Source organism: Paralichthys olivaceus, chromosome 19, assembly GCF_024713975.1.
Source record: "Paralichthys olivaceus isolate ysfri-2021 chromosome 19, ASM2471397v2, whole genome shotgun sequence".
Classification (NCBI taxonomy): Eukaryota; Metazoa; Chordata; class Actinopteri; order Pleuronectiformes; family Paralichthyidae; genus Paralichthys; species Paralichthys olivaceus.
In genome coordinates, this window is record NC_091111.1 from 7,775,304 (window position 1) to 7,800,629 (window position 25,326).

Sequence of the window (25,326 nt, forward strand, 5' to 3'; positions counted from 1 at the left end):
GATAATAAGTTAATTAAACTTTTCCTGTAAACTACCCCGTTAAGGTTAGTTTTGGGCAAATGTGAAACGCAGAAGTTGAACGGTTTGCCAGATATTCGTTGCGCACATGGACAGACAGACAGACAAACGAATGAATGAATGAATGATTATCGAGACACACAGCAGGTGTTGTGTACAGGTTCTTGTGGTCTGAAAGACTAGTCACCTCCATGTCCAATTAATAGCACAGCACATCATCCTCCAGACTAAGTGAACTGGGGGTGGATCCAGTGAGAGGCGGCCCCCCCTGGCCGCAGTTACGCGTGGATACGCCTTTAAAAGGCTCACCATGTTGCCATCACATGCTCCAGCGCAGAAGTAGGATGAGGATGTCCTCGTTATGTAAAACGCGTTTGTTACTTATATCGTGAAGGCGCTTGTGAGAGTTTCTTGTTGTTGGGAGGTTCGTTGACTTTACGAGGCAGGAGGAGCCGCCGTGCGTGTGCCCGTCCGTCAGTGTGCTGCGAGTTGTTGTTCAGCAGCGAACACACACTGACTGGTGCGCAAACTGAGAGCAGCCGTGTGTGTTAATGCCAAGTGACGGATATCAGCGACGTGTGTGTGTGTCTCCGGCGGCTTCTCTCGAGCCTTGCAGCCGCGTGTCGGTGCAGGAGGAGCGGATGTAAAAAAAGAGAAACCTCCGCCTGCTTGCGTCGGGAAGAAGCGCTGCCTCTTCTTCTAGCGAGTTGTTCGCTCTTCCTCTCGTCGACAGCGAAGGGGTCCCCTCGAGTGTGGAGGAGAAACATCGGCCACAGTCGTGTTTATTTCCCCCAGTGGAGTGAAGCTGCGTCGGTTAACCAGGCGGCCGGGGCGGACTCGCCTCACCTACCGTGGCCGTGTGGGGGGAAACAAGGTGCCCGGACTCAGGCTCCTCTCTCGCCGCTGACAAGCAGACGGAGACGGTGGCAGCCACGCACAGCTACGTTACGGTAAGTGGCCGCGGCTCATTCCGGCTCTCTGTGTGTTTTTCTCGCCACCTCTGCTCCGTGGGTTTTGTTTCATTTGTATTTGAGTGCTGTGTGGGGGACGTTGCAGAGGCAGATAATGTCCATGATGATGAAGGAGATTCCCAGGGAGTGGTACTCTGTCTGTCGGACTGGCTCCACACTGTCATCCCAGCCAGCCCCCTCCTCTGTCTGCCCCCCCTCTGTGCCACCAGCAGCCTCCACCGAAGTCTCATGTCTGACACACAGACTCAAACAGGGTCGATGATAGTAACACATGGCCTCTGAGATCACTGATGTTATGATGGATGCGCTGTGTGTTCACCTGGGTATCAGTCCATGTGTGTGTGTGGGGAGGGGGGCTCCAGGTATTACTTATGATGTGGGGACCTAAATCAGTTTACACACTCTCATTATGGGGACAAAAACAAGTCCATGTAACATAAATCATTAAATTGCAAGATGAAGAACTGTTTTATGTTTGAGGTTCGGTTTAGGTGAAGCGTCAGGATTAAGTTTAGGTTAGGGGTCAGGGTTAGGTTGAGGTTAGGTTAAGATTGGGGTTAGGGTTCAGGTAAGGTAAATGAGTTAGGCTTAGGTTAAGGTTAGGGTTAGGCAAATAGTAAGGTTTAGGTTTGAACAAGTCTCGATGAAGTCAATGCCCCCCGAAGAAATGGATACTGTGTGTGTGTGTACGTGTACACAGGCACAAGGGGCTCCTAACTTTATGCTACTTATTGCCTGTGGCATTTCTTGGGGCTGTGATTTGTATGCGATGCATATTAAGCCTTTAAGGGTTTGACTAATTGAGTTGTGTGTGTGTGTGTGTGGGGGGGGGGATTTGTTTTTGTTGACTCTTTAAGGCCTTTTCCAGTAAAAACACTGAGTTTGTCAGGACCAACGCACCTCATGGGGACCAAAGCCAAGTCTTAATGAGGAAAAACCTAATTTCATGGTTTAGGTTAGGGATGTGGTTTAGGTTAGGCTGGGAAGTCAAAACAATGTCCCAATAAGGATAGCTGTGCAAACGTGTGTGTTGCTCAGGTAAATGAAGAGGCTTCAGAAATGCCAGAGCAATTAGCCCAAATCACAGTTTGTCAATTAGGTCGTAAAAAGCAATGAGCTCATAATGGATGATGACATTATGACATCATAGATAACCCCCTGAGGCTCCAGGCTTGGGTTTGTATGATCCTCAGCACATACAGTATGTGCACTGTAAAATACAAGTGTGCAAAAGGGCTTTACGTGAGGTTTTTTTTCTTCTTTTCTTCTTTTTACAAGAAAAGAGTGAGTGCAAACAAAAACCATGAAAAAACTAATTCTATTACACAAATTTCAATTCATTTTTTCAGATTGTATTTCTTTACTGTGAAATTCAGGATAACTCCACCTCTTTGGGCCTCAGACAGTTATTTCAATAAGACCCTGCTGTGCAAAGTTTTGAGGGGAGATGTGTCTTTGGTGGACAGAAAAGTGACAAACCAGACACTGGGCTGTTTTTTGTAAGGGATCACAGGCCAAAAACATCTGATCATATTTTTTTTAAACTTGATGTGAAAACCTAATTCAAAAGACATGTGGTAATCAAAGCTGTTAAATTAATGTAACTAAGCACAAAATACAACATTAATTGTGAAGTTGTAGTGGAGAAGAAGTTGTGTTGAGAAATTAAACATTCAAGTAAAGTTAAGTACTACAGACTGTACTTATAAGTACTTATGTAAGTATTTGAGTAAGTGTATTTAGTTCACCAATAAAATGTTTGTTTAATGTTAGAGGAAGTGCTGGCTTTACTATCTCAGTTAAAGGAGAACTTCCTAAACTAGTTACACATTTAGAGTTTTTTTTCATGTTTGATTAAACAGTTTTGATAAACAGTCACCCCGACCTGTGTATTAACATCTATCTTGTTCACTCTGTCATATAAAACTTTGTTTTTCCTACCAAGTCTAATTTTTCAACTGTGACATGAGGTTATCCTGCAGTGTAGATGAAAAAGAAACTGATCTGCCGGGCCGATCTTTGACACCCCAGTTTATTGTAGTTGAACGTTAATCTTTTGGAGTTTCCTCAGTGGGCGGACTTATACTTCCCCAATGCTGCACTCGTTCAGAGCGATGCAGCGGACCACCACACCCCACCTCACTAAACTGTAAATGTCGTAAAACTTAATATAAAAGTGTTTTAATGACTCACACCTCAGACCTGTCGTTAAATAGCCAAGCAAGACTAATAACTGAGCCATTACTGGAAAGGCAATCAGCTGTGGATTAGCAATGGATTTCTGCCAACATACAAATCTGAATGCTTAAATCCTCAAAGAAAATTGGGCTGTTTGAAATGTTTTTGGACCAATCTCCTGTCTTGGATATTGGAAACATCTCTGTAGAGGGTCCACATCTTATTCAATGCATATACTCGTTTTCATTTATTTTATTCTAGTTCTGTATAACATCATTTGCATTGTTAATAATACATTGGCTGTAATGGGTCTTTTTCTCAGCAGACATGTGACAGCAAGAGAAGCACGGGTGTTAATAATAAAATTAATTCCAGAGCAGAGCCATCGTTAATGTGATCAGAAACACTGCGTTCAGCCTGGATGAAATGTCGTGAAATGTTTATTTAAACAAAAACAGCAGTGCGTTCAACACTGCCAGTAGATGACATGGGTTTAAGTACAAGTTTAACTCTTCTAAACAAGCTTGACGACACACACTGTGTTTTTGCTGTCTGAAAAAGCTGCTTCATACATCTTCCATTGATGCAAACACCAAGCAGCAGTAGATAACTTTATCTATACATGTCATCGCTGATTGCGCAACACACACCCACCAAATGAAAGAAAACCATTACCATTGCACACTGTTTCAAACAAACATGTAGACAGACACAGTAGAAACTCGTGTAAAACATTTTGAGATTGAAGTAACATTGGAGCTGAGAAAAAGGCCAATTTTACTTCTTGCACTGTTCAACAGAAATAACACAGTATTGGATTTTTGGAGGCCGCCTTTCTACAAGCCTCTATGTAACGTACAGTGTGGAGGTGTGTAGCTGATTTTGAACAAGATGGTGTATTGGCAGTTTTATATTTAATGATGCTACATGATACAACCTACTCTCAATATCAGAGTTCTGTCAAATCTTATTGGTTCTTTAATTTAATTTCCATTCATTAAATTAAAGTGGGTAGTAAACGCTTATTTAAGCATCTTGTGCACCGACCTGTTTACATTGGCTGTTTGATCAGTACCTAAAAAAGAGAGGCGATGGGATTAAAGTCTCGGTCACTTGGTTTCATAAGTGGCCTGTTTATGTTCATTCAGTGTCATTGCTCTAAAGAAACCTTGTACCTAAACATCAAGTCTATGAGTTAAATGATCTAAAATGAATACAACTTCTTGTTTTACATACTTCACTGCACCTTGTGAGTGTCGGGGCTTGATGCCCGTGACTCCGTCCTTTTTACAGGGCTATATGTTTAATTTCTTAATTAACCCATGGTGGCCCTTTCACTATAGAAGCTGTGGCCTAATTATTGAATTAATTTTTGATGCCCTGCCATGCTTGGGGTTCACCGTAGTGCTGATGATGAGCTGTTTAAAATGGCATTTAGAAGTGGGACGAACACTCTGCTTTTCTTGGAAGAAACTCTAGAAAAATATTCACCTACATGGTCTTCTTACAATACATTCTAAGTAAAAGCGTGTTTAGGTCGCGTCTTTTCATGTTTGCAGCCGACCAATACACGTTGAGTAAGTGAGTTCATAATCAGTCCTTGTCAGTGTTTTGTCCCAAATAAATCTTCAGTTTTTCATATAATTACTGACATTGCATGACAGTGAATGCGCTTTTTAAATGTTTTTTTATGGTGCCAAAAAAATAAAGAATATAGAAGGTTTTTCATTGAAAGTTGAGTGTTTTCATGAACATCTATTTCTGACATATGCTAAAATTAAAGTTGTAACAGCTGCTCTGTTTAGTCGTTTCGACCTGTGAGTAAAATCCGGAGAATTGGCCATGGCGTTTATCGAAAGTTTGCCTTTCACACATGCACAACACAGTGCACAGACGCACGCATTAACAACAGTCACAAATCCTCATATTTTAGGTGTGAGGTGGAGCAACCGCTGCAGGGACCACGTGATTTTTTTTTTTACAACACAGATCAGCTCTTCTCATGCGAAAACATTTAAGAGACTTGAAAGATGGCTGTTGAAACACGCATTTTTCTCCCACAGTGATGATTCACAGTTATCATAACAGCTTCGATCATATCCAAAATCTCAAAACGTCCTCTGACATGTATCCTGAATTTCTTACAGTGTAAGCGCGCAGCTCCGTTACCCTCCAACCTTCTCCTTCAGTTCACTCAATTACCTCTTCTATAAACAAAACCCAGAATCTCGGCAGCGACGCATTACATTTTTGTGTCACTAAGTGTGCGGTGCATGGTAAACTATCAAACTTAAACTCAATCATGCTCCATGTGCACTAAGTGGTTCTCCACCCTTCACCTCAAAGAAAACTTCAAGCCTTGTCTGTGAAATAGCAAGTAAGTACATTTTATGTAGCACCCTTGATAAAGCAAGTCACACAGTTGTTAAAAGAAACACTCCAAGCATTTTCACACATAAACTAATTTATAGGTTTTTTGGAGGTGTCCATAGAGACCGCCGATCTTAAGTCAATAGAAAAAGCATTCCATAATGTCTAAGTCATGGCTCCAAATATGCAATCACCTTTTGTTTTTAATCGTGTGGGAGGGAGATCAGATCAGAAGACCTGCTGGTGATGTAAGGTAGCAACAGGTAGGACATGTGTAAAGGTGCCTGGCCATGGAGTTCTCTGTATTTTACAACAAGAACCTTAAAATAAATTCTGAATTTAATAGGAAGCCAATGTAAATATAAAATGGGTGTGATATGGGTCATCTTGCAGAATCCAGTCAGTAGCCTTGCAGCAGTGTTCTGGACCATTTGCTGAGGCACGTAAAAAGGGAATTACAGTAATCGAGTTGGGAAGATATAAGAGCATGAATTATCATCTCCAGTTCAGCTTTTGAGACACTAGGCTTCAGTTACATTAAATGCTATATTAAATCAACTTTACTTAATGTTAAATATTGGATTTTGGCTGATCCAGGGCAGGGCAATTAAAAAATATCAATAATTTAACAATATCGATAATTATTGGAGTATGATTTTCATAGATTTCTTGTCTTTATTAAGAAACCAAAAGTCTTTCAACTTAATAGAAATAATAATTTGACATTATCCTGATGATAATTATCGTTTTGACTGATATGATCATTTTTATCTTGATATAATTTTTGCCCATATCATCCCGCTCTAGGTTAATTTCTTTACATTTCATTCATTATTCCTATTGCATTACAACTTGTAAGATTTAAAATATCATCTTTATGGTTAAAAACCATATTGATTGATTTGTGTTTCTGTTCACTTGACGAATTTAAGTCCAACCCTCTTTCCAACTGTTTAAAAACCAGGCTATGACCCACTAACATGTGGCCTTGTCTGCAGTGTGAATGGATATGATCAGCATTCACTCCCGGGTCGTGTGACTCTGCAGTAGACTTTTAAGGGTTTTTAACGGCAGCAGCTCTGTTGAGGTGTGATGGAAACATGACACCCAGGTGAACACGCTTATTAGGCAAGAGGGCAAGGTGAGAGAGTGCTTCAGTTGTCTGCACTCGTGACTTCAAACACAGCCGTGATAAAAACAGAAAGGCAAACTCTTCTACTGGCTACATGTATGTGAAAAGGAGTCAACCGCTTTTTTTTTTGCAGGTTTACCTGCATTTAAAAACCCTGTGTCTTTTGGTGTAAAAGAGATATTGCTCTACTTTAAGCCTTTGGTCTCTACCACCTCCCAAAGCACATGTCTGTTCAGTAGTTAAATAATCCCAGACATCAATAGTTGTTCTGCTATGTGGCATAAACTGTGATGACCAGTGTCCAAGCTGAACACATGACCGCCACATGCTTTCCTTTCAACACCACAGCTTCCTGGTTGTCCTGCAGAATCATTCAGTAAGAACATAACTCCTGTGGTCTGGGGGAATATGAACGTTAAGAACATGCTGAACATAAGGATGTATTAGAGGTTTCTGTTGATGTTTCCATGCCATAAAAATGAGTCACTATTAGAAACAATTGTAATCGCCATGAATCCAGGCTGACCACAGCCTTCCTTCCTTCAGGTCTTCACAGAACGAGTATTTTGTAGTGGGAATGTAGATTATGAGGGTTGAGGGTCACTTTAAACACAAAATTGTATTTCTGCTGATGACCTCCCACCTCGTCCCCGGGGACGATAATCAATACAGACCAGATCATTTCTTTGTTTTACAGCTTCTACAGCACTGATGTGATTTCTTGTAAAATCCTCATTGTCCATTAGTTGTATGATAAAATATGTAAATGGTCTTTAAGACAGTGATTCATGTTTAATGTGACAATAGAACAGATTGGATGCTATTGACTACCTGATATTGCACAATGTGACAATCACTTGGGTTTCTTTCCCAAACAGAAAAAGACTCCTCCTGTAACAGGCACCTTTTTGAAGACTTTGCCTAAAAGTAATAACTGTGTATTCAACTCTTTCATTAAGTAAGGCTGTACACGTATAATCAAAGCTCTTTCATTAAAAATAGTCTGGGTTTGGATTGGTAGCAGACTGGCTTCCGTCACTGGTGGCAAGTTTGGATTCTTTAAATTATATAACCTCTTACCAAAAATGACTTTCAACCCTGGAATGAAAGGGGCAAAACCATCAATTAATGCTCTACACAGGCCAGGGGAAATTAAGACAGATACTTTTAATTATGATGATCAAGAGCATCTAAGTGTCTTTAACAAGTAGAGAAACAAAAGCCGTTTTCAGACATGACCTCCGCAGGATGTTCTAAAAACTATCTCCAGAATTTGCCTTTCACACATGAAGAGCACAGCCGGCGTTTCTTCCCTTAAACACGTTCACAACAACACAGAAATGTCAGGGGCGATCAGTTGAGGGGTGGTGCAGCAGACAGAGGCAGGACATAATGTATTGATTATTTTAGGCTCTCTTGACATCTTCGTGGGTCTCTTCTAAGTGTATGGCACCACTTTTTCATGACAGATATTTGTTTTCTATAGTGTTTTTCCTTTTTCTTTCATTTTCGCTCACGGTGAATCTTGCAAAGGATCTCCTTCTGCAGACTTGACATTAGGGGGCTGGCCAGAGAAAGTCCAGAGGCTCTTAGTTGTTCAGTTGCGTTCACGCGTACATTTCTCCGGCGGAGCTCAGTGCATGTATGACATGTTTTTCCCGGTGTAGACTGTGTTGAGAAAGGTGGATCTTAGGCTGTACTTGTCATCAAACTGAAAGGCAAATTAAAAAGTCAGTAACTTGAATTAAAAATATTCTGGGTAATTATGAGGAATATTGATTTTATTTCATTTACATATATGCTCGGTAATGTATCAGATCAATATCAAACACGGCCAACAGGCAGGATTTGAAATGATGAAGTTTTAATAACTTAAAATGAGTCATCATCTGAGTAAGATGATGACGCACTTGTGGACGATCCTGTAGAGCAGTATGGTGAATCCACTGTATTATATAGAACTCCCTAGTCTTATCGATGTTTAAGTGCTTTACACTACAAAGCTACATTCACCCATTCACACATATTCAAACAGTGCTACTACATGATGTGCTTTTTTATCCCAGACCATTCACAGCATGCAGAGTGAAGGAGCAGGGGATTGAACCACCGGCTCTATCTCCTGAGTTAGAGCCACCCGCCTGAGAGCAACACCCAGGACTTTTCCATTCTATGGGAGACTTCTATTAGTAGGGTGCAGATAATTTAATCAGCTCTGCTGTTGCCTTTTGTTCCTGTAATGCTACATGTCAAAACATTAGTGGTTCCACCGTATTAAAAAGGTGTGACTTTAAACCGTGGCCTTCACTACTCTAGATTCATCCTCAATCCACTGTCAAAAGGCAGTTTACTCTATTTCATGTAATGGATTACATCATCACAAACTTGAGTAATCTTTCCTGTACTTCTCCCTCCCTGTGCTCAGTCAGCAGTGGTGAAAAGTAACTTAAGTACTCTAATACCCACTACTAATCTGAGGTGTTTGCACTCTACTCAAGTATTTTCAGTGCTATTTTACACTTGTCCACTACACATTAAAGAGAATATCGTACTTTTCTCTTTTACACATTTATTTGACAGCCGAGTTACGGGTTTATTTAACAGATTTAAGTACATAAAAAATTCAGAGGGGCTGTAGCTTTAGTTGAGGATGCCGAGGTCATGTTCTCTGACTTTACCTTTGGGATTTGAGGTTTTAGAGACCTGTGTTGAGTTTCATTTAAATATTGACACAATGTGGGTATTTTAGATATACTGAATATATTAAAAAGTCATTAAATAAGTGAAGGCATGCTTCAATTTCCTGTGGAGAAGTATCTTATTTGTTGAAAAATAAAAATCACATTATAAAAAACCTTGTAAACTAAAAAATCTATATGATTAGAGCATTTTATCGACAATAAAGACAAGAGGAGGGAGTAGACTTATTGTCTCACTATTTCAATACAGCTCTTTTATTGAGCCTCTTAAGTATGATTGTTATAAAGCTGTAAAAGATATTTATACGCTCCACTTCCACCAGGTACAGCACTAAACTGATGCTTCCATGTTAATTTATGCACATGTCTTTATATTTTAGTGATAAAACTACTTTACGGTGATTTTTACTTGTGAGTAACTTTTATAGTGTGATTTTGCAGCCTGTGTAGAGTCTGCCTCTGACAGTATGTGTATTGTCATTAGATAAACAATGCACAATGGGGTTTGCTTGTGTTTCCACATGTAGAGAGAACACATACGTCCTCCCATCTGAACTTGATCTGCAGCCTAATTGGTTTATTTTTCTTTTCGACTCCAGCTGCTTATATAGAGTTTTATTCTATATATCCTCCATTTAATGATGAATGTCAGCTTCATAACTTAGGATATGTATTGTTACCTTCAGGAGGTTATGTTTTAACCCCTATCGGTGGCTTTGTCAACAGGATCATGTAAAAACTACTTGACAGAAACTTGGTGGAAGAAAGAATCCATTAATTTTCACTTTGGATCTGGACAAAGGGGTGGGTCCAGGAATGTTCTCGTCAGTGTTAAGCCTTGGTGGAGATTTGTGCTCTACGGAGTTCCAATTTATTTTGTTTGTTTGTAGTCGTTCTTTGGCTGGTTGGTTGGTTTGATCTCAGAGAAACTTGGTTGAAAGATTGGGCCAAGAAAGAATCCATTCAATTCTGGCCAAGATTCAGACAATGGGACAGATGCAGGAATTTTCTATCACTTTCCTTAACATTGCAAGAGGCACATTCAGGGGACTGATGTTTAGTTTGTGCAGCTTGGTGTGGCTTGATTTAATTTCTGGTTGGGTGGTTGTTTGTTCTGTGGGTGTTCAGCACGATAATAAAAGAACTATGTAAGGGATCTCAATGGTATGATGGGGCATGGGCCAAGAAAGAGCAGATCAAGGTCAAGTTTTGTTTTTCACTTTTTCTAGCCATACCAGATTGGTTGTTATTTCACCAATCTCTCAGGAAATGTTAAATGGATCCCAATTATTATTATTTTTCAAGCATTTCAGATTATTTGAACCCCTTACACCTTACTTTCTGTTTATGAACTGGTGGAGTCACGCTTGAGTGTAGTGCAGATCAACTCATCATAACTTTGTTCAATGGGGATCATTTAAAAACCATGTGTCCCTCTCACCACATGGGACACTGTTGATATCGGTTTTAATGGCCTCCCTCCGCGTTCACCTCCACACGAACGTCTCCGGACGGTGTTTGAGGAGTGTAGCGGTGGTTGGCTGGTCGTGGCTCGGTCACGTCGAATGACAGGGTGAGGCTGCCGTCGTAAGGGTGGAGGAGGAGGAGGAGGAGGGCAGTCACATCCATCGCCCGTGATGTACTAGCTCCGTGTGTTGGAGGCAAGTTACCTCGATTACTGCGAATATTTAGTTCCTCGCCGACCGAGCAGTCCTCCACAAAACACAGCTGCTTGTCCGTCACCGGAGGACGGGGGGTGTCGAGCAGGAAGGCTGGATTAAGTTTTTCCTACTGATCGGTGGAAACCCAACCAGGAAGAGCACACACACGCGCACACACGCACTCATCTCGCAGGCAGCGCCACCGACCGTCCTCCCTCCACTCCTCCCCAGCTCTCCCAGTTCACGGAGCTCTGCCATCGCACCAGTCCGGCTCTTCTCCCGCACCTCCTCCTCCTCCAGAGCCGCGGATTTGTTCGACGGCTCCGCTGCTGGCAGGCGAGGCGAAGCAGGGCAGGAGAGGGGGAAGCGTGTCGGCGTGTAAGTTGTGGCGACATTCTCGTTTTTCTTCTTCTTATTTTTAAAAAATTATTATTATTATTTTTCGCTGCTATTCGGCCCTGGATGTTTGAAGTTGCTCTGACTGCCCAGCCGTCCAGGAGCGGAGCGCAGAGCCCATTTTTTCCGCTTCGTGCACCAGAAGCGATTCGCAGGGGCTGCCGCTACGTGCCGTGTCCTCACGGGGCTCCGCCACCAGGACCGGGGATCCGAACAGCCGCCTTGTCGGTAATGAGGGATCCGTCTAGTAAATGTGATCAGGAGGGGGTGGGGGGCTGACTGCCCTTTATATTTGCTTGATGTGTGTGTGTGTGTGTGTGTTCTGGTAGCCACCCCCTCCCCTCTCCAGCCCATATTTAGAGCCTGGGCTGGCTACTTCAGATGGGCAAGCTACGTCAAACTGCACTGTTTCCCATCCTACTGTATTCCTTATCCACATTTATACATGTTAATGTATATGTGTATGCATGTGGTGTGGATGTATATGCATGCATGCATGCAAACCCCCGACACCTCAGTGCATGTAGATCAAGCTCAAGGCTGCAAGTCTGGGAGGAAAACAAGAACAATCCCAGCCAGCTAATGTTTGAAATTCTTCTTGTCTTTTATCTGCTCTTGATAAAAAAAAAGGAAAAAACCCTCAACATGCCAACGCCTCCAGTTCAACCTGCCTGTCAGCAGCTGTGACATGGAGCATGTAAAAGAAGAGCCCTCTCTCTGTGACCCAGTGGGCTCTCTTTACCAGGGCTGGCTATTTATTTTTGATGTGGGCTGCCTCCACCTGCAAGTTGAAAAGCAGGAACATTAAAAAAAGAGGAAAAAACAACAAGTGGATGGAGCATTAACTGCAGGTGCAGGTGTAGCAGTGGAGGTGTTTGTGACTGTGGCATGCACAGTTCCGTGTCCCAGTGATCTGGTGCAGAGTTTGAGTTTTATTCCAGAAGGTGTACGTGTGTTGGTTAACTCAGTGGTTTGTGATTCTTTAAAATGAGCCTGTATGTGACCCTTCATTGCATGAGTGGTGTGTCATCAGATATGTCTCATTTGACGGCTTTTGAGGCTCATAAGATGTCAGCATTTTAAAAAGAAGAAAAACTAAGTAGGGACTGTGTTAAAGTTATTAGTGGATAAAGGGGTTTAAAATAAAAGGGGCTGGGTTATGTGGTTCTTTTAAGTTTTCGTGTCTTTAGGGGGCAAGGAAGATTTCTCAACTTTTTAAAAGAATATTTTTACATTTTGGTGTGAAACTATTGCACTGTTAAATTCACCAGCAGTGTTGAGCACCGGGGTCTGAGTCACTCATTCAGAGGCTTTTAAAGGCCAAAGTTGTGCATCACTCAAAAAGAAAAAAAGACATTATGATACGTCTGCCACAAATATATTATAATATGTAAAAAAATGAGTCCCTTAGAGAAATGTACCAGTAGTGCTTAAAAACTGACCTGTGATTTCATTTAACAAGACGGTTTTACCCAACTTAAGGTCCCTTTTTCAGGTGTTTTATAACAATACAACAATTACAGAATAAACACATTTGTTGAAGTTAACATAGTAATAATATAATATATAGATATAAATATTGATATGCTTTACAAACACATACAATGATTTATAACCCAGATGTAGGGACTTGAATTAAAGCGGGACAAACCAAAAAAATTAAAAACACTCTCAGGCAAGTTTCTAAATGAATTGGAAACCACTGAAGAAGTACGGTTATAACTAATAACAAGAATTCATAAAATGTTAAATATACCATTTACAGATGATTTATATGATGAGTTTTAGTTGTTACCAAAGATAAGTAAAAATAAATAAACACTTAAAAGCAAAGCAACTGTGAGTAACCCATCTACATCATAGTATATTATAATACTATGTTTGTTCATTTATTACTTCTAAAAGCTCAATTAGGGGTTAAATTCATTGTTACCACAAAAAAATAAACAGATTTCAGTATCAGATTAGTTCAATCTCATTTATTACTGACCCCTTAGATTTCAGGGAGTATGGACCTATGGGGAGGTCTTGATCCAGTTTTGCAACCACAAGGCTATTTAACAAGTGGCCAGTTACCACAAATGCATGATTGTGTTGCTGGTATTCGTGTTTGAGTGGCAGAGCATTGACAATTGAATTCCATTTGCGTGTCCTGATGCTGTAGTGTCATTATTTAAACTCATCTCCGTTGCTGTTTTGACCGTAGTCTTACCATAAAAAATGATTCTGGTGAGCTAGCTGCTTGATGCTCCGAGAGGAACTGATGATCTGTTTTCTAACCAATTAGAGTCAGAGCGCAGGGCCATTGATCTTGCTATAAATGTGAAATTACTTCCTGAGGATCACTGGGCCAAGCTGTTTCTAAAGAGCCAAATTGCCATTTGACCAGAGAGCGCTGCCACCTGAGATAATATCTTACAGGTTATTTCTTTCGGTGCCCACCTACACCTCTCAGCAGTGTCCCACAAAAGCTGCTGGAAAATATTCTGACATGCTTTCATGGCACGATAAAAGCTAGGTTTCAAGGCTATTGAAGTAGGGCAGTTTTGAGTAGAAATATTGGATTGGATGTCAGAGAACTACTTTAAATTAACATACAAATAGGAGCGTTTGATTGTTAAACATGAAATGAAAACACCTTTGATTTTTTTGGTGCCATTCGGGTATTTCATTTTAGTCCCAGTCAGCAAGGTCCCACCATGAAACTGATTAGATCTTCTCTGTGAAGTGCAGTCTAGAGTTGGGTGTCCTGTGACAGAGCAAAGATAAGATGAAGGTTCACACATATCAAACAATGATAGTTCTTTTCTGTTGTTGTTTCAAGGTCTTTAAGCTATTAGTTACATGCAAATCTTGTTTTTAGTGTTTTGTGAAGTGCAGTGTATTTAATCGCAGTGGATCCAGACACAAGGCTGCTTCTTCCTATTTAAGTTGTTGATCAATTTATACATAATTTAACAGACTAAATAAGAAATCTCAAATTGCCTCAATTATCATTAACCCTGCAGCTAAACCCTACTGCCAGTATCACTCACATTTGAGCCTTCATGATGCACAAGCCCTCAGATGAGGCAAAATCAAACATGTTTGAAAAATCTTGCCGGGGTTCGCCTGCCTTAGAGTTGTCGGTTGTGCCAAAATCTCCGGTCTTGAATGTGATTAAATTGCAGAGTTATGTGCATCAGGCCTCTCAGTGCCACACACAGCCACGCTAGTCTGAACAGATGCCCTGACCCATAACTCAGAAGTGCTACTGCATATGGAAAGAATTAGGAAACATTAAAAAGCTCTAATAAGACCTGGAATGACTGATATGATGAATATTTCAAGCTCAATTGAGGAAAAACCTCACAAATGCTGTCTTTTTATAGATTAGAAGGCACATGCTGTAAATATGCATGTCAATAGTCTTTAAGGGGATTTCATTAACTGATTATAGCTAATTAGGAAGTAATCTGGTGGGACTTTGGGAGTCTTTGGATTTTGGAAAAAACAGTTTGAGTTAAAAAATGAATGTTGAATAATAGAAAATATAGTTGTTTTTGGTGTTTTCTCTTGGGAGCAGGACTGTAAGCACAGTTTTAAATGCAGCTCTAAGTCTTTACAAGTTTGTCCATGTCATCAGGGAAACAATAAATCTTTATGATCTTCACTATAGAAATGCACAGCTCTAACTTTAATTCTTAGTTTTTTTCATTTTTTTCACAAAAACTCCCGAGCTCATTATCTGCTGCTGGTTGTACATTTAATTACTAAATGATTTTACAATTAGCTTTGGGAATAGTTACGCTCTAACATACCGATGTATGCACAAGATCCTCTTCCTCTGCGTAACATAGAGATAATGAGTCATTCGATGCCATGAAATTAAAGGTACAAAATGCAGCTTGTTTTAAATAGGCTTTTAGTCAGCTTGTTTATTTAGTCTTATTTTACTCAGTGGAATTGGATGTTGTAGTGAATCCTTTTAGATGTTTTCCTGTCAGAGTCAATATTTCAGACGAAACAATTGGCCTTAACAAGGTTTGATTTACATGCTGGATTGCACATCAGGCAATAAGGCAACAAGCGCAGTGAATGAATGACAGAGTGTATCAGATTCTTTCATTCAACATAAAACAGCCACACAAGCACATTGTAATGAGAGGAAACAGGTGTATAATAGCTGGAGCTATTGATTACAAAAGCATTCAGCTGAATTTACTCCTCATTAGGCTTCTTTATTTAATCAGAAGTTGCTGTTTAAATCTAAACTAAAGGCTTGAGTACATATATCTTAGTTGTGTTTGTGTCTTTTTGGCATCGTCTTGTTTTCATGTTCTCAGTTATTTCCACACATCAAAAAACCTTTCTGCTTTATTTAATTTTAAGCAATGACCATACAAAATGTTACAGCTTCTGTGTGATAATAAGAAGCAAAACTTTCCAAAGATGTTGAATGTGTCTAGTACTGAATCGACTCTCTATGGATCTAATTAACAGCCCTGATTGTGAATTGAAGTCCTGTATAGATCACTGGTTGTTGTTCTGCAGATTGTGAGCATTGCTCGGACATGGTGAAACTAGGACAAACTGAGTTTTTACCACTTTCTGGTCTCTTATCTCTAGGCCCCGTGGAGAAGCATGTGATGACTCACGCAAGGCAGAAGGGTTCCCTCAGGCAGAGCCGCAGCAGTGCTGAGTGGTGGGACAACTGTCCTCTTGGGCCACATGGTGGCACTATGGGCGGCACTGGGCCTGAGCGCTCACTCAGATTTGGCAGGACAAAGAAGATAAGTGACGTCACCAAAATGGGGAAAGAAATGGGCAAGAAGATGACTCACAAGAGAGGGAGAAGAGAAAAATCTGATCAGAACAGGAAACTCGACCGACGGCGCAACAAAAAATTGGACAGGAAGTTGTATCCCTTGAGAGGGCGGGCTGGGGGTTCAGGTGAGGAGGGGCTCAGCTGCCACGTCCTCCTCACCCGATTAGAGGAAAGCATCCGTGAAAAAGAGAGTTCTGAAGAAAAGAAAGGAAACAATGCACGTCGACATTCAGCCCTGAAAAGTAAACCCAAAAAAGGGAAACGCAACGAAAGAAAAGAGGCAAAGAGTTCACCAAAAAACAAATCAAAGTCAGTTAGCCCAAGTCATGGGGAGGGTATTCTTGTCTTACAACCACGCAAGCGCAGGCTGGCCTCTCTCAATGCTGAGGCAGTGAACAGTCTACTGCTTGAAAGGCCTTCTGACCCTCAGCCAGCAGCCAAACAGGCCAGGAGACAGATAGAACCCACAAATGGAGGGGGTTTGTCCGATGCAGAGCCAACCAGAAGTGGTGTCCCTGGAAATCTGAAGGCTTCACGAGGTAACGTCAGTAAAGTCTCCTCATCTCAAAGACATGAACTGTGCCAAAGCTCTAAGCCAGTCAAGAGGGCCAAAGTCAGTCGTGCTGATGTGCGCAGGGAGATGAGTCAGGAGAGTCTGGATGCTCCTGCCCCCAGACGATTGGCTGGACTCAATGCCGCAGCCCTGCTGAAGTTAACCAGCTCCTCTGCTACCAGTAAACAGAGATTAAAGGCTGCACCCACAGCTACTATCACATCAGACTGCAAGGCTCCGGCTGCAGTCTCAACCCCAATACAGGACTCTAGAGTCAAACACAAACACAAAGGGCGATCACAAAAGCAGAAGGGGAAGAAGGCCCCCTCCCCACACAGCGGTTGCACAGCCTGCAAGAAGAAGGCGGACTTTGAGCCCAAAGTTGAGTGGGAAACAAGCAACTGCACACATAGACTGACCAAACCAGGCTACCAGTCACGCAGCATGCTAGCCTACCCGCTTAAGCAAGTGAAAGAGGAGCAGCTGGAAACTGAACTGAGCCCATACTACTGCTGTCCACCAGAGGGCTCAGTAGAATACTGCCACCGTTTGGCCTTCTTTCTGGGTCAGCAGCCCTATCGAGAATCAGACGAACAGCCGCTTAACACAGCCATGACCCCTGTGAAGCGCGAGTGCCTCGTAACCTCACCGTCCCTGACCCATTCCCATCCGCACACAGCCCTAACCCTCAGCTCCCACCCCTGCCTCTGCACCGCTGACCACTGCTTCTCCAGCTACTACGTCCACATTGCCCACCCGACACACACTGGAACAACATCACAATCCCTGGCCCCGCGACCTCTGAACTTTGCCCAGTCCAGTCTGTGCCCTAACCGGATGACTGGCTCCAAGCTCCTGGGTTCACGGATGTCCCACAGCTCAGGGCTGGCTCACCCCGCCTACTGCAACTCTGTGGCTTCGCCCTGTTATGGTGATGCCTGCGGGATCAATGGCTACACCTACAGAGCCATGCCTCCCGTCACCAGCAGGGGTTGCTCTTTCAGCACAGGATGCACTGGATGTACACACAGCATCAAAACAGGTGAGTGGAACAGAGTTCTCTCTTTTAGAATTTAAAGCCCCTTAGGGTTTCTAAGTGAAGACATAAAGATGTAACTCAAATTTATACAGCTACTCAAGGCCAAAGGAGCTAAAGAGACCTACATAAGAAAACACATCTGTACTGACACATTCCACAAGATTAGTCTCACTTCAGTAAATAGTAATATCATGTTGACCACTTATCCCCAAGAGTGTTGCAACAGCTACATGTAGCATTTTTCAGTAAAATGTGGAGCAGGTTGAGCGTTTCCCCCAAATGATGGCAAGTTCATTGTTATTGGGCCTCTTTGATTCACTCATCTTAAGCCCTCTTTGTACAGCTGTTATTATGAAAGAAACCCTTATCCTTGTGTTATGCTTGGATTTAGCTATTACTTGCAGAACTTAAGATTCCTTTGTTGGTGAATGTGTGCCTGGAGCTAGTTGTGTTGCTGAACAAGTGTGAACATTTCAGTTTTTTGTTGCCTTTTTTGTTGTCCATAGCTCAAGGCTCTGGCTCAGATGTTTCTTGATAAAGAGGCTTATATGTAATGTGTTCATACAGTACATGTATTAATGACTGATGAATAAGATAAGAGAAGCACGTTGTTTTTCAGGTCAATCACATATTGTGCTCATTTGAAAGTTAGTGTTACCTTTGCTGAATAGCATCAACTTAATTGTGTTAACACGCAGTAACATTAGCTTATTTAAAGTTTATGCTGCCTTTATGTAAAAATAAATAAATAAATAAATAAAAAATGATATGTCCAGATACCGTGGATGGTGTTAATGCACCTTGATGTTGGTTGCCACCCACCAATAAACCAAACAAGGAGGAATAAGACAAATGATGCACACAAACTTTAACGTTGTCACGGTTGTTAAACAATACATCCACTTGAGGGCAGTGCACAGTTGAGACTTTCTGACAACTACCATGTTGACTGGTGGATGTTGAGATAATGAATATCTTAGGATACACACAAAACAGACACAGACATATTAAGGATTGTTTGGTCTTGACAGAGGTATGTGCTCTACTGTGCCATTCTAGTTTTGAATAACATTTTTGGATCATTGTTTTTTTATTTTTGCTTTCTTGCCATCTGTGTTAAGATTTACTTTTAATCCTTTACCTTTGCAGAGGGTTACACCTCCCCTCAGGGTGACCACAGCTCCTCCCTTCTGGTTTCCCCATCCCTGCCCATCTCCAGCTGCCCTCTCTCCAGCGTGCCCACCTCCACCCAGACTAAACCCCACCTGCTGACCCCCCTGTCTGGGCGGGACCAGCCCCAGGCCAGGTTAAAGCTGGCCAGGGAATGCTCTCAGAGCACCAAGCCCTCCAATGGCTCTCTGTCCATAGGTCGCACACGTTTCCCTCAGAAAGAGTCTTCACCCGTGCCAAGCTTGACCAGCACCAAACAGAAGAAGATCAGCCGCAGACGTGCCACCAACGGCTGGCGGCCTGTTGGAATGCCCACTGAAAGGGAGGTCTTCATTGCGGTAGGTATTTCTGAATGTGTCTTTGTTCAATGAAGATGAGCTACTGTTGGTTGTCTCTCTCACTCTCTTGTACACTGTTACGTGATATCACCCTGTTAGTAGAAAACTCAGCATCCACACAGCTGCCTGGCAAAAAGAAATCTGCTCATGTGGGAGAAGATAATTGTGTTTTGACCACACAGCTTTGTGTGACAGATTCTTTTTCATGCCTCTGTACCAGCAACAGCCGTGGCTGGAGGCATAATTTTTTCAGTTGTCCATCAGTCCCATTAAATTGAACACGATATCTGAGTAACAACTTGAGGGAATTTCTTCAAATTTGACAAAAACATTCACATAGACACACGCAGGAGTTGGTTTAATTTGGAGGTCAAAGGTCACTGTGAACTCAAGTCACACGTTTTTGGGCTCTTGAACACAATATATGAAGATATATATAGATTTGGCACAAATATTTACTTGAACTCTAAAATAAGATGAAAAGATTAAATGTTGATGGTCATAGGTCAAAGATCAAGGTCACTGTGACCTCATCTCAATGTGGCATTTCATTACATTCTTCTCAAAAGGCATGTTTTTGTTCACAACTCCTGATTTCATGTGCAAAAAATTACTAAATCTACTTTTCCCTATAATGATAATTATGTGTTCTTTCCGGTGTGTATGTGTCTGTCTCAGGGGGAGGATGAGACAGCCCTACGGCAGTGTTATGAAGGAGTCGAGAGGGACGGTGAAGTGATACATGTCCGAGACACAGTGCTGCTACGATCGGGCCCCAGGAAGAAATCCCTCCCATATGTTGCCAAGATATCAGCGCTGTGGGAGGACCCCAAAACAGGTAAATGAGAAGAGGAGGGGGCTAGATCATTTACGATGCAATGGTTTGTGAGCGTGGATGGATGAAGAGGTATCTGTCAAAGGTTGTTTACCTTTAACCTCTGTGTGTTCTGTGTTCTTGTCAATTTGCTGCCTCAGGAGAGCTGATGATGAGTCTTTTCTGGTACTACCGACCTGAGCACACCCAGGGAGGCCGAGATCCCAGTGCACACTGTGAGGTGAGGCTGGAATGGAGCAAAGCAAATACTTAATTTCCCTCCTTTTTTAAATTACAGTTCAGCAGGAAAACAGTACCATCTTACAGAAAAGCTGTGTGTGCCCTCTTAAACACAAACCACTTTACCTGTAATTTAACTGTAAACTGTTATGTGTGTAGTCTTCTGTACAATTAAGCAAATAATTATCAGATTTTATATGATTCAGTTAATTAACAGTATGCTTTCTCAGACCTTTAAGGAGACCCAAAGGTGCAATATTGAATGAATAAAACACACAAAAACATAACACTGTGAAATAATTGCTTATAATTGATATTTTTCAGAAAAAAAGTTTTCTGATTCCCTCACTAAAGCAGATTATGCTGCAAGTTATTTGGATTCATTTGCAGCTATTTTAATTTTAAAGTGTCATTTTCATTACAGCTGGGGGCATTTTTTGGGGGTTTTCTGTCTGTCTCAACTATTGCTTCCCAATAACACAATATTTTGGAAAAACCTCAAGGGAATTTTTTCAAATTCGGCACAAGCATCAACTTGGACTCAAATTAAAGCTGATTGCATTTTGGTGGTCAAAGGTCAAGGTCACTGTGATGTTAAGCAGCTCTTGTTTTCAATCATTAGTTATAAAACATGAACTCAATACAATTCAATAATTCTTCAGTATTTCAGTAGGTTTAAAGACTAACATTTGCTCCTGAGTGAAGGTTGTGGTTTTAAACTTCATCACTTGATGAACAGCAACACAATTTATAAATATGAGATATATAAATGATGTGTTATACGTCCTCACTGTGCCTACACAATGCATAAGCATTTTATCTATATATATTTTTGTTGTATTACTATTGATGATAATTATATTGCAATAATTATGGATATTGTTTTATTGCCCAGCCGTACAATACAGTATATCCAGATCACAGTTGTCCCGTTATATTGAACACATACAACCCAGTGTTGTCAAAGACAGGTCAAAAATTCTCTATGATTTGTTGAGTAAGTTTCATAATCTGTTTAAGACAAATAACGTCTTGTGCTTTTACATTTTAGTTTTTTATTTGGAATATTATTTTTTGAGTGTGCTAGAAAAGATTATTCCCTCAGATCAGAGCCAGTATTGTCAGTTGCACGACTTGTGTTACATATTTATTGATCTGCTTTGTTGAAATTTTGTGATAATCAATTATTTCTATATAAGTGAGGGATAATGTTCTGAGATATTGTGTGCGAGGAGCTGAACAGAATTTCTCGTAGTAAAACAAATATCTGGACGCAGACTGCTGCAGGAGACATCATTATCTTTCTCTCACAGACCTGAAACTGTCAATAGTTGGTTAAGTCTTCAGCGTAAGCACAATGATGATACCTCTGCCTCAGTCAAACAGAAAAAGAAAGTGAAACACTTCTCATGTTTACAGCATATGTGTGTGTTTGCATTTATCTCAGCTCGAAGCGTAAAAACACAGACACAGTCCTATTCTGCATGAACAATTATGGCTCCCTCTGTGCTCACAATGGAATAAAAACCTTGTCATTTCTTCAGCGTTCAGCCCGCACAATAGTAAACATTTATATTGATGTGACACTGTCCACCCACTGTTGCTTTCAGAATGAGATTTTCGCCTCTCGGCATCAGGATGAAAATAGTGTGGCCTGCATAGAAGACAGATGCTATGTTCTCCCACTAGCCCAGTACTGTAGGTAAGTACTCACACACTCAAACACATGCTCACAGCAATACATGTTAGCAGAGAGTCGGTTTCCTTTTAATTAACACCTCAGTTGTTGTTTTTCTGACTTTCATATCACACATCAGTGACACTGCAACTGTAAATGAATTTTGGAGAACACTGGGCCATGAACATTTGCTTAGAAATCATTTGCAAATATCAGTTTCAAGTTCTGTTGCTTGTACTCTTCAAATAATTGTACACTAACATGAGGACATATTTGATATTAAATGTCAGTGTCAATAGTTTTTTTGCGCTCTCCTTTCCTTTTCCTAGATATTGTGCCTTGGTGAAGCGGCGTTCCGAAGGTGCCCCATCTGGCAGCGCCAGCATGGTGCCCTGCCGCCCGGACTTTGCCCCCCCCTCCCACCGCTGTGTGCCCACAGACGTTGACCCCGAGCTGGTGTATCTCTGCCGGCACGTCTACGACTTCCGCTACGGACGCATCCTGAAGAACCTCCAGTAGAGGGCAGAGGGTTTGTCTATGAATTAATCATCGCAAAAGTCCCGAAGGAGCAAACACCCCTGGTCTTTTCTGCTGGGGACCTCACAGTCAGAGGGAAGGGGGAGGATGGGGTTGGGTTGGTGATGCAAAAAGTGTTTTTACAAAGCACAGATCCCTTTAGTCAACTACAGAGGGGGGTTACAATGTGATAGATGAATCTGTCTCAGCCAGGGCACTGATATTTCCTGCTTTGGAACAGTGAGGAGGGGACCTTTCGTCCATCAGCTTGGATTTTTTTGGCTTCCACAGCACTCCGAGGTTACATAAAAGGTTGTGTCTCCCCCTCCCCTTTGCCTGCCAGGAATGCTGAACACCAGGCTGAACTTGGCTACTGTCAGGACCGCGTTTCCCCCAAAGCATCTTAGCACAACAATCATGTTTGTTCCATTTGTAAACCAATGGCTCAGGGATGGTCTGCCTCTAAGGTGCTTCTGGGGAAGACAAGCCTGCACTGTCAGCTCGATGTTAACGGTGTTCAACCAGCCAGGGTGGAGGAGCAGCTAATGGACAGTGTCGTCTTATTTCCCCTGATTTGAGTTTGTCTCAGTGTGAGTGTGTGTTTGTGTGTGTTTGTGTGTTTGTGTGTGTGTGTGTGTGTGTGTGTGTGTGTGTGTGTGTGTGTGTGTGTGTGTGTGTGTGTGTGTGTGTGTGTGTGTGTGTGTGTGTGTGTGTGTGTGTGTGTGTGTGTGTGTGTGTGGGCAGAGCGAGGGTTGTCAGTATGGATAAATGGATAAATGTGGGTGTGTGTGATGGTTTTTTAGGAGGCTTTCAGGCAATCAAACCAAACAAGCAGCTTTAGAGAAAGTGGGCCTCTCTCTCTCTCTCTCTCTCTCTCTCTTTCCCTCTCTCCCTCCCTCCTCTCTCCTTTGTGCTTCAGCTCACTGACACTGACATTTTCATCTTGAGTGACGCTCCGCTTAAACTAAATTACCTAAAGGGTGTATGTGAGTCTCAGCTCTAGATTACAGTTTCTTTAACCTAGGGTCATGACACTAAACTGATTCTACTAATGAAACACACTCAACTTAGACCACAGGCACAGTTTGGTTTGGTTCCGGGGGGCTCACTGAAGCTCCATAAGGCCAGGACGAAAAATACATTATCATCTATATATTTTTTTAAATAATACCAATGTTTCCCTTGAATAATTTAGACTGTGAAGGCTGTGACAATTTATCCAGCCACAGTTTCAAAATGAACTAAAATCTTTATACACACTCATGACATAGAGCTCTACTTTCTACTTTCTCTTTGATCATGATCATGGGCACACAGTTCTCTGCAGACAGGGTGACTAAGATCTTGCGGTTTATTGTGCAGGACAGCAAACTGTGTGCGTGTTGCAAGTTTGGTTTCTATGTGAATTAGTCCATCACACATGTTAGCCAGGGTATGAAAGTTTACCTGCTGGAATTCTAATTATTATTTTCGTTTTGATGTTTTACACATTACATTTCCCCCACATTTTTTTGTGAAGCCCCAAACTTGAAGTCCAAACTGTGCCTAAAGCCACAATTGATCATCAGACTCGTTTTTCCTCTCAGCGCAGCCCTTCTTTGAAGAAGCCCTTGTCCCAAATAGGCTCTTTAAGGATCCAATGGAGAGAGAGAGAGCCCTGGCTGAAGATGTGAGACCCTCCTCTGCCCTGTAGAGGCGTATTAAGAAGAGTTGTTCCCTGTAAATTGCCTTATGACTTGCAGGTAGAACTTAAGGCAGCTAGTCTTACCACATACGACTAGGAAGTGGTAGATTGGATTTACTCTCCTGAGAAGTAGGATTTTTCTGCCAATCAGTTAACAGCAGTGGCATGAAAATGCACTGGTTTAGTGCTGCAACTTAAGTATTTTCATCATCTATTAATGGTTTTATTGATAAAATGCCAACAAATGGCCTGTGTCAGAAAAAGTGTCTTGTTCAAAACCCAAAGATTTTCAGTTTTTATGATCATGTAGAGGAAAAAACATCAAATCTCTAATTATTTTAAATGGCTTCAATGAGGATTAGATCATCAAAATAATCGTTGCAGCTCTACACTGGTTAGAAAGACGCTTTTCATGTTGTTGACCTGCTTTGCTCTAGCTGCTCACCTTGCGTCCTGAAGTGCCACAACACCTGGGAAATGTCTATTCTATCCGTTCTAATTCTACACCCATACTGATTTTTCTTCCTCCTCCTCTTTCCCCAAAGACAAACCAAAGGATGTCACACAAGCCAGAGTCCCTGTCTCCTCCCTCGCACTTCTTCTCTTCAGCACTTCTGCCCTCGTTCCCTTATTATATTGCACTAATCCATTCCTTAATTACAACAAACATGATTTTTTTTCCCATTTGTTCTAGCTACTAATATCGTCCTGGGGGGAAACATACTGTGTGTGTGTGTGTGTGTGTGTGTGTGTGTGTGTGTGTGTGTGTGTGTGTGTGTGTGTGTGTGTGTGTGTGTGTGTGTGTGTGTGTGTGTGTGTGTGTGTGTGTGTGTGTGTGTGTGTGTGTGTGTGTGTGTGTGTGTGTGTGAAGGAAATGGTAACAATGTCATGGCTGCTTTTGTCAGTGCAAACTGTATATTTCTCTAATTTCACCAGTAGAGGAGTTGGCCAGTGTGTTTGTCATGTTACCTGATGCACAACCTGTTGAATCCCATGGAATGTATACATAGTATACAGTATATGTATATTACTAGTCATTCCATTTGATTTTTTTAAATCAAC

General features: G+C 41.7%; 1 protein-coding gene across 3 annotated transcripts; it reads left to right on the forward strand.

The window, feature by feature from the left end:
• The first annotated feature begins 309 nt into the window (after positions 1–309).
• LOC109632379 (bromo adjacent homology domain-containing 1 protein) lies at positions 310–24,051 on the forward strand. 3 transcript variants are annotated; one of them, XM_020091611.2, is made up of 7 exons: positions 310–968; positions 16,034–17,827; positions 18,974–19,332; positions 20,011–20,170; positions 20,308–20,387; positions 21,997–22,088; positions 22,394–24,051. In XM_020091611.2, exons 2-7 carry the CDS (start codon positions 16,054–16,056, stop codon positions 22,581–22,583), a joined length of 2,655 nt encoding a protein of 884 aa, XP_019947170.1. In that variant the 5' UTR covers positions 310–968; positions 16,034–16,053; the 3' UTR covers positions 22,584–24,051. The 3 variants fall into 3 exon arrangements, with proteins under 3 accessions (XP_019947170.1, XP_019947171.1, XP_069371003.1); XM_020091612.2 differs by lacking the exon at positions 310–968 and adding an exon at positions 10,970–11,407; XM_069514902.1 differs by lacking the exon at positions 310–968 and adding an exon at positions 11,249–11,653.
• The last annotated feature ends 1,275 nt before the right edge of the window (positions 24,052–25,326 follow it).

Coding starts and splice junctions, on each gene's coding strand:
- LOC109632379 (XM_020091611.2), top strand. CDS start 16,054: ATGACTCACGCAAGGCAGAAGGGTTCCCTCAGGCAGAGCCGCAGCAGT. Junction 17,828..18,973: donor TACACACAGCATCAAAACAG/GTGAGTGGAACA, acceptor TTACCTTTGCAG/AGGGTTACACCTCCCCTCAG. Junction 19,333..20,010: donor AAAGGGAGGTCTTCATTGCG/GTAGGTATTTCT, acceptor TGTCTGTCTCAG/GGGGAGGATGAGACAGCCCT.